Source organism: Oratosquilla oratoria, chromosome 22 (assembly GCF_046742065.1).
Source record: "Oratosquilla oratoria isolate Oo_2021 chromosome 22, ASM4674206v1, whole genome shotgun sequence".
Classification (NCBI taxonomy): domain Eukaryota; kingdom Metazoa; phylum Arthropoda; class Malacostraca; order Stomatopoda; family Squillidae; genus Oratosquilla; species Oratosquilla oratoria.
In genome coordinates this window covers 33,346,677-33,366,569 of record NC_134798.1, presented here as the reverse complement: position 1 = coordinate 33,366,569, position 19,893 = coordinate 33,346,677, and the positions used below count along the sequence as shown (strand labels likewise).

The 19,893-nt window shown below is 37.3% G+C and overlaps 1 protein-coding gene across 4 annotated transcripts in view; it reads right to left on the bottom strand.

Annotated features, from left to right (window-relative positions):
- Top3beta (DNA topoisomerase 3-beta) overlaps positions 1 to 19,409 on the bottom strand; it is a 140,492-nt gene extending 121,083 nt beyond the window's left edge. For 2 of the 4 annotated variants that reach the window (XM_076205729.1, XM_076205733.1), the window contains exons 1-3: positions 19,170 to 19,406; positions 8,410 to 8,552; positions 1 to 106 (exon numbers count right to left, since the gene is read on the bottom strand). The exon at positions 1 to 106 is cut by the window's left edge and continues 92 nt beyond it. In XM_076205729.1, the coding sequence (XP_076061844.1) occupies positions 1 to 106; positions 8,410 to 8,552; positions 19,170 to 19,260 (340 nt within the window). In that variant the 5' untranslated portion in view covers positions 19,261 to 19,406. Of the gene's footprint in view, positions 107 to 8,409; positions 8,553 to 19,169 lie in introns of all 4 variants that reach the window. The other 2 variants (XM_076205732.1, XM_076205730.1) reach the window with 2 other exon arrangements.
- Positions 19,410 to 19,893: the final 484 nt, after the last annotated feature.

Sequence of the window (19,893 nt, the reverse complement as noted above, 5' to 3'; positions counted from 1 at the left end):
ACAACACTAGGTAATCTGCACCACGCGCCTCTTTAGCCAAAAACTCCGGCATCCTCAATTTTGCTGTTGCCTCTTTCTTCTCTGTAGGGCACGTAAAGAGTTCTGCCTGAAAATTATTCATGAGTAGAATTATAATTCAAGAAGAGAAGAGGAAGAAAGGAAGACAAAAATAATATGCAGTTTGAGTTTACTGTATCCCCCCCCTTTATTTACGTGCATATCAATAGCTGACGAAGTACTATCAAAAGCAGCAAAGCTAGTAAACAGTGAAAATTATCAAAATGTATGGATAAAAAGGGAAATGATTGATAAGGAAATAGAAAAAGAAAAGGCACTTGGAAATGAAGCATATGAAAAAAATAAGAGAACAACGGAGACTGAAAAGAATGAGTTTTTTTTTTTTTGGCGAGTACTGGACCTGAGGCTGAGAAAATGGTACATAGAAAAAACTAATAAATAAAAATAACATGTACATACACAGGTAGTGTGATTTCTGTACTAAATTAATTGACTATCTGTTAATAGAGAAACCTGACATAATGGGAATTCTGTAGACAAAATTGAAAGGTCTACTACCAACAAATACTGTGGGACAAGGTGTATACAACCATTGGGCAAAAAAGAGAAGAGAAAAACAGGGTGTAGGAATTATGTTTTCGATTAAAAAAGGTCTGAATGTGACAGAGATAACAGAAGAAAAAAATTATGTGGAATTGATTATGGTTAAAGTTGAAAACAGAAATATGAAAAGTAGAAAATTTATAGTAGTATATGTGGCCCCAAAAACACAGGCTTGGACTGATAGTGAGCATTCCAAAATACTGGAAGACACAAAGAATACATTGAGTTATTGAAAGGAGGAAACATGGTAATTATGGTGACTTTAAATAAAAGGAAATATGTTGGGAAGAAATGATAGTAAAAGGTGGAGAGGAACTTTGGGGAAATATTCTACTGGACACCAACAGTGAATACACATTGACTCAATGGGTGAAGGAAAATCCCAGATATAGAAACAATGAAGAACTGTTGAGACTGGACTTAACATTCACATCAGAGCCTGAAATTGTGGACAAAATGGAATACAAGACACCAATTGGGAAGAGTGACCACATACTAATAGAGTTCGAACTAAAAGAACAAAATGTGAGAAGAAAAGAGATTGGAAAAATGTAAATACTGTAGGTGAGGACAAAGAAAATACAACCAACTATAGACCGGTCTCCCTTACAAGTATATACATATATATACCAAAGGCATTTTTCCCCCTTATAAGGGAGATGGCCAAAAAACAAAGGCATAAAAACCATTCCCACCCATTCCATCCCTATCACACTCCACTCCCCTCCACCCACTTCACCCCTCTTATCTTGGCACACAAAAAGCTACTAAAAAAATTGAAACAATTGGTGGAATACAAGTTAAGTTATTGGAATGGATGAAAGATTTCTTGAAAGGAAGAAAAATGAGGGTGGTACTCAGAGACAAGAACTCAAACTGGGAAAAAATGATAAGTGGAGTTGCACAAGGTTCTGTATTGGCAATGATAATGTTTGCTGTGGATGAAGGTGTGGAATGTTATATAAACTTCCTTGCAGATGATGCAAAACTACTAAAGAGAGTAAGTACAGAGAAAAATTGTAAATCATTACAAGAAGACCTGGACAAAATCTGGAAATGGAATCAGAAGAGTCAAGTGAATTTCAACATTAAGAAATGTAGTATAATGGAAATTGGAAAAATCAAAAACATAATATCAGGACAATACAAAATTGGTACAAAGGAAATTAAAAAAGTCAACTTGGAAAGGGACCTAGGAGTAACTTTCACCAATGACATGGCACCAGACAAACATATCAACAATTTAGTAGGAGAAACTTTAAATTTATTAAGATCAATGAAAGTAGCCTTTGACTACATGGATGAAGAAGTGGTAAAGAAAATATTAGTTACATTGATAAGACCAAAATTAGAGTATGCTGTGACACTATGGACACCTAGTACTAAAAAGAACAAAGAAATTAGACAGAATTCAAAGAGCAACAACTCTCTCCAAATTGACATACGAACAAAGATTGGACAAACTCGAACTACCAATCCTGGAACAAAGAAGACAAAGAGGAGACCTGCTAACCATCTACAGAATTATGAAAGGGATGGCAGTCCTTGATAGAAACGACTTACTAAAGTGGGATAAAGGAAAAACAAGAGGACACGAAAAGAAACTTAAAAAGGATAGTTAATGAAGAGATCTGAAAAAGAATAACTTTCCGCAGAGTGATAGATATCTGGAACAAACTGAATGAGGAAACAGTGAGTGCAAAAACTATACAAGAATTTAAGATCAAACTGGATGATGAAAGATACAAAAGTGGGTCACTACGAGCATAGCTCTCTTCCCGTAAAAATACAACTAGGTAAATACAAAATACACACAAAAACCACCATTTGGAACAGATGTCTACAATGAGCTCTGGAGTACAGCGCTTTTTTGCTAAGTTGGAGGAAATACCTAGTCAGGTATTGTGTGGGAGATCTTCGCTTAACAAGTAACCAAAATGCTTTATTAGAGTAAATCTACTGAATAAAAAATAATCTAAAATGGAGAATGGTGAAGGCAGACAAAAATATGGTGAAGCAACTAAAAGAAGACTAGATGTGAGCAGGATTAAATGTCATAAAAAAAGCTGTAATATAAAAACGCCTCTACGTATACAAAGGTATGATGAGAATATTGGTCTCGCCAGGTTTGCAAAAGAAGGTAGAATACTAGGTAAAGGCATAGATTTAGAAAGGGAGATGAGGTATAAAAATATTTCATGAAATCAATAGATTATAGAACTAATAAATGAAATTATAGATCTAAAAGCAGAATACAGGTCAATGTATTGAGAAATAAACAAGTTTAAAAAGAATGCCGAGACTAACAGAGAGCTTGATGACCTAAAAAAAAATTATATATAGTTGAAAATGAAAATGAAAGGATAAAAAATGAATACTAACAAAAATTAAGCTTTGAAAAGAGAAGTAAAAGAACAAATGCAAGCAGTGACCGAGAAATTTGGAGATACCATAAAAGAGACATCTTCAAGAGATAAAAAATCATTGGAAAGTAGGTCAGAAAAAAAAAATAGCTTTTAAAGAAATTGTTCAACAAGTGGAAGAAAATGCACAGGAAACAATCATTGAAGTAATTAAAGAGAAAAAAAATAGGGTCAGGGACAGTTGATAAAAAAAGTTTATAGTAGTACATGGTATTAAGGAAAAACACAATGTAGCTTGATACTTAAGAGAAAAAAGAGAAACGGCAAAAGAAATTCTGAAATACAAGAGGGGCAAGATATGGAAAAAGAAATAGAAGTGCATGGAATGGGACTATACTCTAAAGAAAAAAAACAGACCTCTAAAATTAAACTAAATTCTCAAATGATGGTGAAAGAAGTGCTTACAAAAACAGTAAAGTTAGCAAAAAGTGAAAAATACAAAAATATATGGATAAAAAAGGAAATGAGTGATGAGGAAAAAGAGAGAGAAAAGGCACAAAAAAATGAAGCTAATGAAAAATTGATAGAAGAATAGAGACCGAAAATATATATTTTTTTTTGGAGAGTGCTGGACTTGAAGTTGAGCAAATGGTATATATATATATATATATATATATATATATATATATATATATATATATATATACATATATATATATATATATATACAAAGATAACACGAAACAGAAAACAAGAAGGAAAAAGAAAAAATTAAAGATAATGTATACCAACATAGATGACATGATTTTAGGATTAACTGAATTAAATGATTATCTAGTGGAAGAAAAACTAGATATAATGGGAATTGTGGATATGAAATTAAAAGATCCACTATTACCAAATAGTGTTGGCAAGGTATATATAATCACTGGATTAAAAATAGAGAAGAAAAAAAGAGTGCAGTTATGTTTTTAACTAAGAAAGGCTTAAATGTGACAAGGATTGCAGAAGGAAATAATGTGAAACTGATTACGATAAAAGCTGAAAATAGTGACATGAGAAATAGAAAATTTGTAGTGATATATATGCCCCCCAAAAACACATTATTGGAAAAAGAGTGACCATTCCAAAATGTTGGAGGACACAAGGCATACGTTAAATGAAATACTGAAAGGAGGAAACTTGGTAATTATAGGTTAGTTTAACTCTAAAGAAATATATTGACAATAAAAGGTGGAGAGGATTTTTGAAACACAGAAAAGGAAGACTGGTGTATACCAAAACAGATTTTGGGAAACTCAGAAAATTCTTTCAAAAAGAGAGTTGGGAAGCCATTATCAGTTAAGATTTGTTTTATCCTGTTTAATTCTTGGTGAAGAAGGGACCAATTTGAACAAATTTTGAAGGCCCTTGTAATGTAAGCCCATACCACACTTTACTTACTTAGAGGGGCATTCACTCATTCCGTTTAGACACCTTTCTGAGTCACTAGGTTTTCTGTAAACATCAATGGTGAAAATGCCATCTGACCCATCTACCCACACTTCTAAAAAAGGAATTTTTTCTCTACACTCTTTTCAATAGTAAATCATAGGCAAGGTTCTCTTCCAAAGCCCTCTTAAGGCTTTCAAGCTGCTCGTCTCCATCTACGTCAACAAAGATGTCGTCTATGTACCTTAAATACATTTTTGGTGAAGGGTTGATGGAACTTAGGACGGAGTTTTCAATATGGTACGTGTAAGCTCTAGTCATGAAGAATAATTTGGCACTACATAAGGATAAACAGGATAAAACAAATCTTAACTAATAATGGCTTCCCGTTGAAAGACATTGACAAAGAAATAAAAACTGAAATAAATTTAGTCAGCACCACCGTTTTAAATGAAAGTAGTAAATTCAATAATATTAACCTTTACTACCACAACACAATGTCTTCTGTTTATAAAAAAGATGAAAAGGTTCTGAAAGAAATAATAAAAAAGAATTGTGAACCTGCAAAAGAAGGGGATAAGCTTAATTTGATAATTTATTACAGGAACCCCAGAACATCATCTCTAATCATGAAGAATAATTTGGCAGCACATAAGGATAAATTAAACAGAGCAATGTTGTGTACAAATATACTTGTATTTTTAACAAAGATGGTGCACTTTGTACAGATGAGTATATCGGGTACACAACACAAACACTTTCACAAAGACTCACATACCACATGCAGAACGGGGCAATAAAATCACACATGACGAAATCTCACAAGAGCAACATACCAAGAGAACACCTAAACAAGAACACAATGATAATCGCCAGGAATAATATTATAACAAAACTAAAATGCATGGAGGCATTGAGGATCAGAAATTATTTACCACTTACTAACATACAACAAAACATGTGCAGGACCCTAGAGTTGTTGTTGTTGTTGTTGTCGTTCCCTAGACTGTCTGTCCGAGCAGTCCCGTCTCCCCAAGGAAGGCCACAGCCGAGACTGGGTTTTCCCACAAATCCTTTATAGAGTGTATGTTGTGTTGTTTGCGTGCATGATTGTGTATAATGCAGTCTTCCATTATGTGTTGTATGGTATGGGGTGAAGTGTTACATCCTGGGCAGCTGTTCACAACACGATCGTCCAGCCTCCTCTGGTAGCTTAGAAGTGCTGGGTGGTGACCGCATCGCAGTCTGGCCAAGTGGACTCTGTCCTTACGTGGGAGAGAGGATTCAGAAGGGTGGATATCAGGGGGTCTGGCATGCAGCAGTGTGTTGTCTTTCAGTGTGTTAATGGAGCGGTGAGTGATATGATTATGAATATGTTTCCGGAGGCTGGTATTTGGTGGTTGTGGAGGAAGAGAAGAGAGTATCTGTGTGTAATAAAGGTCTTTAGGTGTAGTTTTAATGTTTCTTGGTGTGTGTGGGTGTTCTGCTATGTAGTGTAACGGGTGTGATGTGTTTGTGGTGGCTGCAGCAAGTGTTTGTGTGCCTCTCATGTCGAGGTGTTCCTTGACTTTGAGGACTTTTGTTTCATGGTGTAAATGGTCTGTAGGTGATGTATTTGTGCAGCCTGTAATTGTTTTTAGGGCTTTGTTTTGTATGATTTGAAGGGTGTTGTGGTGTGTCTCACTGAGATTAGGAGCCCATGCAGGACTCGCATAATTCATCACTGAGCGTATACATTGTTTGTATATTGTTATATTAGTTTCTTTGTTTTGTCCAAATGTTGTTCCAGTGATTGACTTAAGTGCGTTAAGTCTAGGTGTGCATTTGTTTTTTTATGTTTGTGAGGTGTTGTTTGAAAGACATGGATGTATCGTATGTTACACCAAGACTTTTCGGTGTGTTTGTGTGTGGTATTAGAGTGTTGTTGATGTAGAGATGAGGTATGTATTTGTGTTCTTTTGTCCAGTTGGTGAGAAGTGTTGCTGTAGATTTGGTTGGAGCTATTTTGAGTCTGTTTGTGATGAACCATGTGTTGAGTGTGTCAAGGTAAGGCTGGATTATTTCTGCAGCTTTGTCTGTGTTACGATGTGTGCATGTGATTGTTATGTCGTCTGCGTAAGAAGAGATTTGTATTTCTGAGGTGTCTGGCGTGGGTAAGTCATGCATGTATAGATTAAATAATGTGGGGGATAGAACTGAGCCCTGCGGTACTCCGTTCTTAATGTTTCTGATGTGCGATGATTGGCCATTATATGACACATGAGCATTCCTGCCTGCCAGATAATTGGCCAGCCATCTTTTGGTGTTATTGTGCATGTCTGTGTTATATATTTTATTTGTTAGGTTGTGGCGGGGGATAGCATCAAAAGCTTTACTAATGTCCAATGTTATAAGAAGTGTTCTGTGGTGGGGCCTATCTGAATTGATGCCATCAAAAATTCTTTGTGTGAGGTTTGTCAGAAGAGTGTTTGTGGAGTGTAGTGGCCTAAAACCGTGTTGTGAGTCAGCAAGGGGAATATATGGTGTGACAAGTTTAAGTATTAGGCGTTCAATGACTTTAGAGGGGGTGCAGAGAAGTGTGATTGGGCGGTGCGATGATGGGATTGTTGGGTCTTTGTTCGGTTTTGGGATGGTGATTATTTTACCATGCTTCCAGATGTCGGGTATAGTGTTGTGTGAATAGCTGTAGTTTGCAATGTTTGTGAGTGCGTGTATACCTTGTGGTCCAATGTGTTTTAGGTGGATGTTGCTTATGTTATCAGGGCCACAGGCAGATGAGTGCTTGAGACTATGCATTATGAGTTTTGTCTGACTGTCTATGAAGGGTGTATAGTCTGAGTCTGTGGGAAAGTCTTTCTTACGTCGAATGGTGCGTCGGTCGTCAGGGTGAGATGTAAGATGGCTCGTCTGTGCAAAATGACGTATGAGTGCGTTTGCTTGTTGTCTGTTTGAGGGTAGATTATCTGTTGTTGTGATTATTGCTGCGTGAGAGCGTGTAGTGTTAGTGTTGGATAGTGTGATGCTGTTGAGTGTTTTGTACAATTTGCTGGTGTTTGTTTTGTGATCAAGTGTATTGATAAAGTTTTGCCAATTTTGTGTTTTTTGTTCATGTATTTTATTGGCAATCACAGTGTTTAGTGTTTGTATTTGGTCTGCTATGTTTTGAGGGATAGGTGTGGGGGTATCGTGTTTAAGTGTGTCACGTTGTCTGATGAGGCCTTGGATTTCTGGTGTGAAGTTGGGGTTGTGTGATTTTCTGTTGCCTCTAGGGATGTATCTCTTGTCTGCGTTTTGTATGATTGTATTAAAAGCGTGCACAGCATTGTTTATGTTTGTGATTGGTGTACTGTTAAGTGTTTCAAAATGTTGTTCTGTCTCTTCATTAAAGGCTTCCCAGTTAGCTCTCTTGTAATTGGTGTAAGTGTGTCTGTGGCCAGCTGGGGTGCATCTTGTTTTGGTGGTGATGATGATTGTATGGGTCACAAGTAGCGGGGCTGGAAAGGATGAACTGTCACAGTCCTAGATCTCTCCCAATGTATCTTTGTAATATATTAGTATGTAGCTTTTCTGAATAAATTACCAGAAGATGCCTAATGCATAGGCGAAATGTCGTAAAATGTTCGTTTTCCTACCCAATCATGGACTTGTTTGGAAGTATTGTATACCTTCTCCCTCCTTTAGAGAGAAAAGTTATTAGAAGAAAAGAAAGTCTCAATAAGAAGATAACTAACGCCTAATTTGCTGTCTTATTCAATAAGAAATGCATATTATATATATATATATATATATATATATATATATATATATATATATATAATATATATATATAATATTATATATATATATATATATATATATATATATAAACATTGAACAGAACATACAAAGTAAATTTTACAAACCATTATAGTGGTCTGTGTACAATGCATTGCAATTATGGAAGTAGGTCATGATCAACTAGTTAACTAATGAACAAAGCAAATGATAAACTTACTGGATCTACCCGGTCCCAATTGTTGTATTTACCAGGGAAGTCCATGGACATAACATGTCCACACACAGATGTCATCTTAAAACGTACACTTTGATTTTGAAAGCTGCCATTCCACTCATGGACACTGCAAGCGCCATTAAATCCTAACAAAGTAAAAAATAAATGAAATGAGATATGAGAATAACAGTTTCTTATAGGAAAGTGCATTATCTAAATCAGGAAATGACACTGAAACAGCTATGACCTGAAAACAAAAATGGGAAATGAATAACTAAGGTATTTAGTAATCTCGTTACAGTAAGATGTCACCTTAAAATGCACACCTTATTTTGAAAGTTGCCATTCCACTCATGGACACTGCAAGTGCCATTAAAACCAAACATGGTAAAAGATAAAAAATCAGTGAATACTACTAAAACAAATATGACCTGAAAGCAAAAGTGAGAAATGAATAAAGCATTTAATAAACTCATTCCACAATGAAATTTTCAAATACAATGAAATTTTCAAATACAATGAAAATTCTTAAAATAATTTCGTGAAAGCATTCATGCTTAAAACTAGTAAATTTCCAATAAATCACCATGGAACTTCTCTCGCAAACATGCATCATCAATGATACCAAACTTAGACATGTGTGATCAAAGGCTGTTCCTGTAGCTAAATGTCTGCATATTCTCTTACCTTGGGATGGCAAATCTTTTAATGCTGTATATTCAATTGTGAACTTATCTAACTACAGATGTAGTAGTAGAGTTTTGGGGTGCCAGGTAAGAATTGTAATGGAGAGATGCTGTTGATGTATTTAGAATGGAAGCTGTTGATAGTAAACACTATGTAAGAGAGCCAAGCATAAGTATACAAGGGAAAAGTTGATGGAGGGAAGGGTGACTAACAGGACATTAGTGGACTGTGTAGTGGTACCCAAAGGAAGGATCAGAAGAATTCTGGAAATTACATTTCTTGGAGGACAGAGTGGGGGTGACTGTTGGATAATTTTCTGGTAAACAGGAAGTTGAGAGTGGAGGAAGAAAAGGGTGGGAGGTAGAGAGGGGTTCAGAGTAAAAAAAAAAGGAAAAGGAAAAAGAATACCAGAAGAAGCTGTGTGGGGTATGGGAGGTAGTGAAGGATAAAGGGGAAGCAGTAGTAGAAGATTGGGTATGTTTCAAGAAAAAAGTAACAAGGTGCACAAAGATGATATGTAGGATGAGAAGGATGGTAGGGAACAGACAGAAAGGTGGTGAATAAGAACATAAGAATGAAGGAGACTACAAGAGATAATAAGGTTTACACTAGGAAGTTCCATGTCCATTACCACCTGTCATCCCCATCCATAAAATTGTCTAACAGTTTCTTAAAACAACAGATAGTAACCATGTAGTGAGCACTGAAACTAAGTCTATTCCATTCAATGACCACCCTATTAGTAAACAAGTTCTTGCCCATTTCCTTCTTAAATCTAAATTTGTCCAATTTAAATCCATTACTGCAAGTTTTACCCAGTTATCTTAATATGATGACCTTGTCCACACTCTTGTTAAAACCTTTGATCCACTTGAACACCTCTATTAGATCACCCCACACTCTGTGTCTTTCCAGAGTGTAAGCTAAGATGCCTAAGCCTCTTCTTGTATGGTACATTTCTAAGCCCATGTATCCTTTTGGTCACTCTCCTCTGTACTGATTCTAGTGAATCGATGTCCATTCTATAGGACGGAGACCAAAAATGTATCGCATAGTCAAGGATGGGTCTAATTAATGCCAGATAGAGTTTGATAATTACTTCTGCACTTCTATTCATAAACGTCCTAGCAATGTAACCTAATCCTCTGTTAGCTTTATTCCTGGCACTAATGCATGGTTTCCTGGATTTAAGGTTAGGACTCACTAGAACTTCTAAGTCTCTCTCTCAGTGAATGGTAGGATGATGAGGCAAGGGCAATGGTGGAAGAGAAGAAGTAGGCATATGAGGATTGGTTGAAAGGTAGAACTGAGGAAGCATATGAGAAACAAGAAAAAGAGAGAAGCAAAACAATGTGAGGAAGGAGAGCAAATGTAAAATGGGGTAGGAATTTGACAGAGAATTTTGAGACAAATAAAAAAGATGTTTTGGGAGTGAAATGAAGAGAGTGATGTGGGGGAGAATCAAAACATAAAGATCAATCTGTTGCCCCAAGTCTCTCTTGCAGAAGACCTGAGGCCTCTTGGAAACTGGTAACAGCCTCTGAGTGGGACCATAAGTCACTTAGGGATGAGATACTGTGTTGTTGTCTATGTATTACCAGTATGGAGCATTGTAGTAGGTGTTCTGTGTCTTTTGTGTGGTGGTTGTATTTGATGCAGCTGGAATCTGTGACCAGACCCATTGTGTTCATACTGTCTCAATGACAGATGGTGTCCTGACCACAAGCATGCCAGCGTATTTACCTAATTGTAGTGTACAGGAAAGGAGCAATGCTTGCTGGGTCCTGTCTTCTATTCTCTAATTTTCTAAGCCTGGTTTTTGTCAGATGTGGAAGGTTCTCTCTGTAGGGCTTATATCTGGGGGTTGTTGTTGGAGTATTGAGTTGGGTGGTTTTTCTTGATGGGTTTGTTTAGTCATCAGGGTGTGTATGTGTTTCTATGTGGATGATGATGATTTTGTTCTTTGGGCTGTCTGGCTGAGCAGTTGAGTATTCCTGAGGAACATCATGGCTGGAATGGGTTTTCTCATAAATCCCTTAGAGAGTATATGTTGCATTATTGGCATGCATAATTGTGTATAATGCAATCTTCCATAATGTGTTGAATAGTATGGGGTGAAGTGTTACATACTGGACAGATATCTGTAATATGTTCAACCATCTGCCTCTGGTCATCCAGAAGGGATTTTGGTTGCACCACAGTCTGGCCAGGTGGACTGTCCTCATCAAGTGAGAATGGATTCAGAGGGATGGATGTCAGGTGGTCTGGCATGCAGTAATGTACTGACCTTCAGTTTGTTGATGGTGCAGTGGGTGATATGATTAGGGATATGCCTCAGGAGGTGGGTATCTGGAGGTTGTGGAGGAAGAGAAGAGAATATTTGTGTGTAATATAGGTATCCGAGTGTTGCTTTGATTTTTCTTGGCATGTCTGTGTGTTGCATTTGTGGAAACTGCAGCAAGTGTTTGCCTTTCAGATTCAGGTAATCCTCGACTTTATGGACTTTAGTTTCATGGTGTAGATAGTCTGTAGGTGTTGTATTTGTGCAGCTTGTAATTATCTTCATGTAATTATCTTTGGGACTTTGTTCCATATAGTCTGCAGGGTGTTGTGGTGTGTCTCAATGATGTTAAGAGGCCTATGCAGGGCTTGGATAATTCAACACTGAGTGTATACATTGTATACTGTACTGTAATGTTAGTTTCTTTGTTGTGTCCAAATGCTGTAGCTGCATGTATTTACCTAGTTGTATTATAAGGGAAAAGAGCTATGCTTGCAGTGACCCATCTTTGTATCTTTCAGCAACAAGTTTATTCTAAAAATTCTTGTATGGTTTTTGCATATACTGTTGCCTCATCCAATTTGTTCCAGATATCTACCACTGTGTGGGAAACTATTCTTTTTCAGATCTCTTCTATAACTATCCTTTTTGAGTTTCTTTTCATGTCCTCTTGTTTTTCTTTTATCCCACTTTAATAAATCTTCTCTGTTGAAGAGTTCCATCTCTTTCACAATTCTGTAAATGAAATTAAATCAAAAATCAAAAGTGCATCAGCTTATCTCACTTGTTCTCACAGAGCCCTTAGGGACCTTTTGCAGAACCTTAGGGTTCTGGGGAACCCTGGTTGAGAAATGCTGATTTAGAGAGTGCTGGTGCCACCTTTGTCATTGCTCTTTGGATTCTTTCTAATTTCTTTTTCATACTGGGTGTCCTTAGTATTGCAGCATACTCTAATCTTGGTCTTATCAGTGTGACTAATATTTTCTCTACCATTTCCTCATCCAAGTAAAGGCCACTTTCATTGATCTTAGAAAATTGAAGGTTTCTCCGACTATTTTGTTGATATGCTTGTCTGGTGACATGTCTTTGCTGATAATTACTCCTGGGTCCCTTTCTAAGCTAACATTTTTTTTACTACCTTTGTACCAATTTTATATTGCCCTGATATTCTATTTTTACTTTTTCCAAACTCCATTATACTACATTTCTTGATGTTGAAGCTCACTTCCCACATTTGTGATTTGAATGTATTGAGTCTAGGTGTGAATTTTGTCTTTATGTTTGTGATGTGTTGTTTGGATGACTTGGATATACTGTATGTTATGTCAAGAATCTTGGGTGTGTGTGTGTGTGTGTGTATAGGATGGGCTTGCAACCTGTCCCCTTCAAAATCACAAAACCTGCTGTATGGGATGCTGGGATGTTGCAAATGAGGTACAAACACATTAAGCCAGGCCTGGTGTGAACCACTGGTAGGCTTAGTAGTGAGATCAGTAGTAAAGGCTCACCTTATGGGAGTAGCTGTAGGCATATCTAGCCAACTACAGCACATCATTGTAAAGGTTACTCTGGTTGATGAGTGTATGATGTTGGTGGGCTTCATCTTTTGTATTGTAGTATATGCTCCTACTGAGGTATAAAACCTTAAAGAGATGTTCTATACCAAGCCTGAATCTGTAGTTGATCAGTGCCAACCATGAGACACACTTATTGTTTTAGGCGACTTCAATGCTGTTACTGGCACTGACAGAGCTGGCTATGAAGTATATATTAACCCACATGGTTCTGGAACCAGGAGCATTAACAGTTCTCTCCTTCTGAACTTTGCAAAGTCCAGAAGGCTGAGGATTGCTGGTTCCTGGTTCCAGAGACAAGAGTCACATCAATGGACATGGTATAGTAATGCCAGAGGAGTGGTTAAGATCAATCACATACTTGTTGGAATATCCTACAGAACTGCAGGGTTTATTGAAGTGCTGAATTCTGTGGGACTGATCACAGACTTGCGGTCAAAACATTCAGACTGCATATCAAATCCAGGAGAATTCTAAGATGTAACCAACCTGGGTTTCATCTGGAGAAACTCAGGGATGAGGCATGTTCCCAGGAGTATACAGTAGTAATCTCTAATTGGTTTGAAGTATTTGGCTCTCTTGAGGACGCTGAAGAACTGTGGGACACAGTTAAACATGAGATTCTGAAAGCTGCTGATAAGTGTGTTGGAGAGTGTCCAAAGTTAAGAAGTAGCATGGCATTGTGGGAGACACTGGAGAGTAGAGTTAGGCCATGCTGCCAGAATAACCTGGGACATGGACCAATACAGGACTCAGAAATAGCAGACTAAAGCTCTCATGAGAATGGGTAAGGAGAGGTATGCCATGAGAATTGCTGAGGATGTCATGGGCCATTTTAAGGCAAACAACTTCAGGCCTGTTTACCGAGCCCTGAAAAACTCTGCTTCAAATCTGTGACCCACAGGAGCACAATCTGAAAAGCTGATGGTGAGCTAGTGTCAAGTGTAGAGGGATGTAGCCCCTTTGCTGAGTACTTTGACCAGTTACTCATGGGTGAACCTCCAAGCCAACAGCTCCCCTTTGATGGTGTTCAAGTGGTAGTTCCTGATCCATAGAGAGACAAATCTCTGCCCTCTCTGACAGAGGTCAAAGAGGCTGTAAGTTGAAGGGTGGAAAGGCAGCTGGCATCTGCAACATCTGTGTGGAGTTGCTGAAAGCTGGAGGCAAGGCCATGATTTGCAGGATGCATGCAGTACTATCTGCTACCTGGCAGTCTGATGAGGCAGAGGGAACTAATAATGGAGGAAATGGAGAGGCTCTTAAGGCTGTGGATTGATGACCTGTCTTGCTGCTGCAATTCTCTTTCTATCTTCCTTGTGACAATGAAAGCTCTCTTGATTTATAATGATCTACATAAGAAGGGATATGAAGTTAAGGATAAGTCAACTTTCAGTGCCAGTAAGGGTTGGTTCAACTGTTTTAAAGACTGAGCAGCCTTACACAGCATCAAGATGACTAGTGAGGCAGCAAGTTTTGACAAGCCTGCCACTGCAGCATTCACACCAACACTGAAAAAAACACATTGAAGAGTGTGTCTACAGTGCCAAACAGGTGTTAAACTATGATGAGACAGGCCTGTATTGGAAGAAAATGTCATCCGGAACCTTTAATGCTAAAGAGAAAACAACACCAGGATTTAAAGCATCCAAAGACAGATTAACCCTGGTGCTGGGTGGTAATGTAGCTTGGGACCTGAAGCTGAAGCTTTTACTGATCTACCACTGTGGAAACCCAAGGGTACTTAAGGGCTATGTGAAAGAATATCTCCCAGTGATATATAGATCCAACAAGAAGGCCTGGATGACAACTTATATGAACCAGCATTATGTTGCAAATTATTTGTCCCTTGCACTGAGTGATTATACTGCCAAAGAATACATTGCCAACAATTTCCTCCTGCTGGTTGACAATGCCCCAAGCCACCCAACAACCATGGAAGATTGGGCAGACAACATAGAGGTGATGTTTCTGCCCAAAAACATGACAGCACTCATCCAACCCATAGACCAAGGTGTGATCGCCACTTTCAAGGTAACAAATCCATGATCACAATAGTTAACACATCCATCCTTCCCCAATCATCCCTTACAGTTCCCAACAACTTCAGGCCTAACCTCAACCAACTCACCACCATCCCCCTTATCCTAGGTGGCAACTTTAATGCCAAATTGTTGGCCTAGTATGTCAACAACCCAACATAGACAGAGGGCTTGAATTACAGACAGCTTGTGTCATGAACAACACCCATAATCACACATATTTCCCCCATCAAGCCCTCTACACCTCTTCCTTTCATGGCATCACCTGTTCCCCCTGTTTAACCCCAAAATCTTCTAGGAAAATTATCAGAGTCCTTGGATCCACTTGCCTTCCAATCATCATTGCCACCAAAACTAGATACACCCCAGTAGGCCACAGTCATACAGACACTAATTACAAAAGACAGCACTGGGAAGCTTTCACTGAAGAGACACACTTTGAGACACTGAACAGTAAGACAAACACAGACATTGCTGTGCACACCTTCAACACAACCATAGAAAATACTACTACTACTCTGGTACTACAGGCCCATTGAGGCCCCAGGCTGCTACAACAAGATGCCTCCAGACTCTCTGATCTCCTGCTAACATCTCTATATCATCGGGGTCAACATCAAGGGCTCGCAAGTCATTCTCCACCATATTCCTTCATCTAGTATGGGGGTGTCCTCGAGGTCTCCTGCCCACTATATTCTCGGTGAAAACACAAGAAGTGAATCTGTCTGAGAATGTGGCCAAGCCACCTCAGTCTTGATGATCTAATGTAGTCAGTCACTTGAGGCATGGGTATTAGATCCCAGACTTCATGTGAGTAATGCCTTCTCCATAAATCTAACTTGCCATTATACACTGGGCTGCATTTTGATTTGCAAGTATTATTCTCAAATCTGAGCAATTTTGTCTCTGAGTTGGCTAAGGCTCTAGGTTTTGACCCCGAATGTTACCACAGGCCGTATCATGGTGGAATATAGCCTTGTCTTTTTTTCTAGATAGAATATTTGACTTGAACAAAGATCTTAAGCCATGGAATGCTTTTGTTGCGGATCTGATGCGCTCATCCACTTCGAGATATATATTATTTTCTGGTGACAATTTGGAGCCAAGGTATGTGAAACTGTCAACAAGCTCCAAATTGAATCCCACTACAATTTTATGTCCACCACCATGAGGTCTTCTCCTCTGGATGTGCATAATGCAGATTAGAAATACATCTCCTGAGGGACCAGAAAATCGCACAACCCAAATTTTACACCAGAAATTCAAGCCCTCATCAGGTATCACAATGACAGGTGTCGAGGTTAAAGGAATGAAAGGATAAATTAGTCTATTTTAACTTAACCTAACCTAATTTAATCTAACCTAACTAACCTACATAACCTAACTAATGTTTAGTAATTCGGTACCTCAAATCCTAAAGAATCCAGGTCGTTGTCATTGTCATGGATGCAGACGGCCTGATTATTATTGTACAATTAACAAACGATGGCAGAACCCCATGTTCTCTTATAAAGTTCAAGGAAGCCCTATTGTCTTTGTAACAGCACTTATTAACATCACCTGGAGTTGGAGAACACTCTGTCCACAACATGAAAGTTGTCATCTGATAGTGACTGGACTGGCATGGCATTCATGCTGTATCCTAGCAGCTTTGTTCATTAGTAAGTTTGCTTGCAGCAATTTTTTTTTTCCACCAAGAAAATCGCATATTACATTCTTGTATCATAATTTACAAAATTAATATTTAATCTTATGTCGCTATATCACATAGGTGTGCACATCTAAAATAATACAAAAAAAACTATATAATCCTAATGTATTATAATTTACAAAATGAGTATTTAATTTTCCAACAGAATATTATGTAGGTGTGAATCCTAAAAATTTACCTAACCTAACCATTCCATTGATAAATCTAAAAAAAAAAAAAAAAAAAAAAAAAGTGAAAAATATATTTGTGTGATACTAGAATAAAACCTTTGTTTAGTATTGGTAAATGGACAGCTGCCTGTAGCTATTCTTCATACCATAGTAATATTGTAGATGATAGTGTACACGATTGTTAAACTACCTAATACAAATCAATGGACTGAGTATATAAAAAATTTGGTAATATACCTAATACAAATCAATGGACTGAGTATATAAAAAATTTGGTAATATACATTTTTCTTGACAGAAATCAATAACTGAGAATGGTGCTTAAAGAAAGCAATTTACACCAAATGGAGTCCCGGTGACTCCTTGAGATGTCATCTTTGTTTTAATAGATTCAAAGGTCGAAGACGATGACAACCCTAATAATCTCTAGAATTAAAGGTACTGTATTACTAAATGCAAGTTAGGTTGGAATAGACGCATTCATTATACTTTAATTTCTTCAACCTTTGCATCTACCAAAACAAGGATGGCATCTCAAGCAGTTGCAGCGGCTACATTGTAACATTCGTTTGAGTATCGCTTTTAGCGACTTTTTCTGTTCCTGATTTCCTCCAAGAAAAACATTATGTTGACATGTTTAGGTAGGTCAAACACCACCAGAGGCGCCACCGTCGATGACAAGCACAATAGCGCGTCATTTTATGCGCACGCCGTTCAAACGGCCAAATTTACATACCGCGGGAAATTTAATTAATAAAAATGTTGTGTGAGTGTATTTACTACGATCGTAATAAATTTCAAACATTCACATCATCAGTTACATGTCGGTGAATAAAAACATTAGATAAATATGGCGGCCTGCATTCAGCAGTAGATAAAAAATTGGTATATGTTTCAACGTAAAAAATGAGCTAACAAATTTATCGTGCGGGCAACTGACCATAATGAACCAAAACTACTAGTATCGTGGATTATTCTAATACCAAAATAAAGTCAGTATGTTATGGTAGAGCTGAGAAATTGGTTGTTTAAATTAGTTTTTTTTTCTATCGGGTCGGATTATTGGATAACAACATCAACATCCATCCCGCCATCTTATCTATCACTGGTGATATGGACCAAACTTCACTCTATTAAGTTTCTTACTATTATGTTATTAGTGTAATAGACTTATAGTTGAATTATTTTAAATATTTCCTTTAAAATGTGTGATTTTCATGTAATTTGATCGAAGAGAAGTTACGTTTTCATCCTCCGTAATATTACGGACCACAGCTACGATTCGTCCTGCCCGCTATCTATGATCACTGGTGGTATGGATCAAACTACACTATTAAGTTTGTTACTATTGGGTTATTAGCGTAATACCTTGCATATAATTGAATTATTCAAATTATTTTCTTTAAAATGTGTGATTTTCATGTAATTTTATGGTATTCGTAGCTGTGGTGGGTAATTTTGCAGAGGATAAAAACGTAATTATATGATCAAATTACATGGAAATCACACATCTTATAGAAAATAGGTCAAATAATGCAACCATATGCTAATTTTTTATATAAAATTGTGCCTGTCAGTAAAAACCGTCATTGTTTACGTTTGATCGGCGATCAGTCAGACCGCACGTTTCGGCCCGATTTCCTCGGACAAAATAGGCCCGATTTAATTCCATTCAAAATGCAATATCTCGAGAACTAGGACAGCTAGATGGATAAATCAAATTGCATTATACTCATAGCGACTTTTTCCATCCCATGAGAACTACTTCAGCTCAAATATCAGGAATTCCATTTTCATATTGACCTAGCTAACATGTTATAATTTACAAATTTAATATTTAATTTCCTTTTGCTATATCACATAAGTGTACACTCCTAAAAATTTAGCCAATATTTCATTAGAATTTGTGAAGAGAAAATTAAAAAAGGTAAGATTAAAGATTCCAGAAACCCACAAGCATGGACACTTAAAATGAAATTTTCATTGTCTAATAGCTCCTAACCTTAGGAAAATTGATCTTTCATATACAAACAAGGGTTCTATTCTAGTATCATAAATGATAAACACATTATGATTATCCACATCTTCCTTTTTTTGTATTTCACAAGTATTTTTGATTTTTCTACGGAATGTCTATGTTAGGTTATATTGGGTTTAGAACTATTGAACAACAAATTTTCATGTCAAATATTCATATTTGCGTGATCCTGAAATGACAAAAAAAAATAGTGAAAATGTGTTTGCGTGTTTCTGGAACAGAATGATGAATCAAAAATATTTTCTTATTCAACTTGAACTTACCTTTCCTTGAACTGCAGTGTTTATTGCTAAGAATTTCTCCCAGCGATTGAGCCAATGACGGCTTTTCAGCTACCATGAAAACAGTCTTCATCCTTATCACATTAACTACAAGAGGCGGCCTAGCAACCTAATTTGTATGCTAATAATGCCCAACCATTTCATTTGAATTGGCTTATTTATGTTTTGTCTGGCAGATGTAAACAAGCCGGGACTCGGGAGTTTTATTTCCGCTAGACACAGAAACCGCTAGTTTCATATCACAGCTAGATTGAATTTAATCCTCGGAATGTTGTATCAGATAATACTGAATATTATTGTCATACATTTAATGGTTTACAGCCATGAGAGAGAGAGAGAGAGAGAGAGAGAGAGAGAGAGAGAGAGAGAGAGAGAGAGAGAGAGAGAGAGAGAGAGAGAGAGAGAGAGAGAGAGAGAGAGAGAGAGAGAGAGAGATATAGAGAGAGAGAGAGAGAGAGAGAGAGAGGGAGAGAGAGAGAGAGAGAGAGAGAGAGAGAGAGAGAGAGAGAGAGAGAGAGAGAGAGAGAGAGAGAGAGAGAGAGAGAGAGAGATGCTGTAATGATTATAATTTATTTTATATTATTTGTTTTTGTTTTGTTATAATTTGTCTGTTTGATTTTCATTTATTATTAGTTATATGTCAATATATCATTATTTACTATTTACCTGTTTGTTTATTATTTAACCATACCTATGCATTTATTTA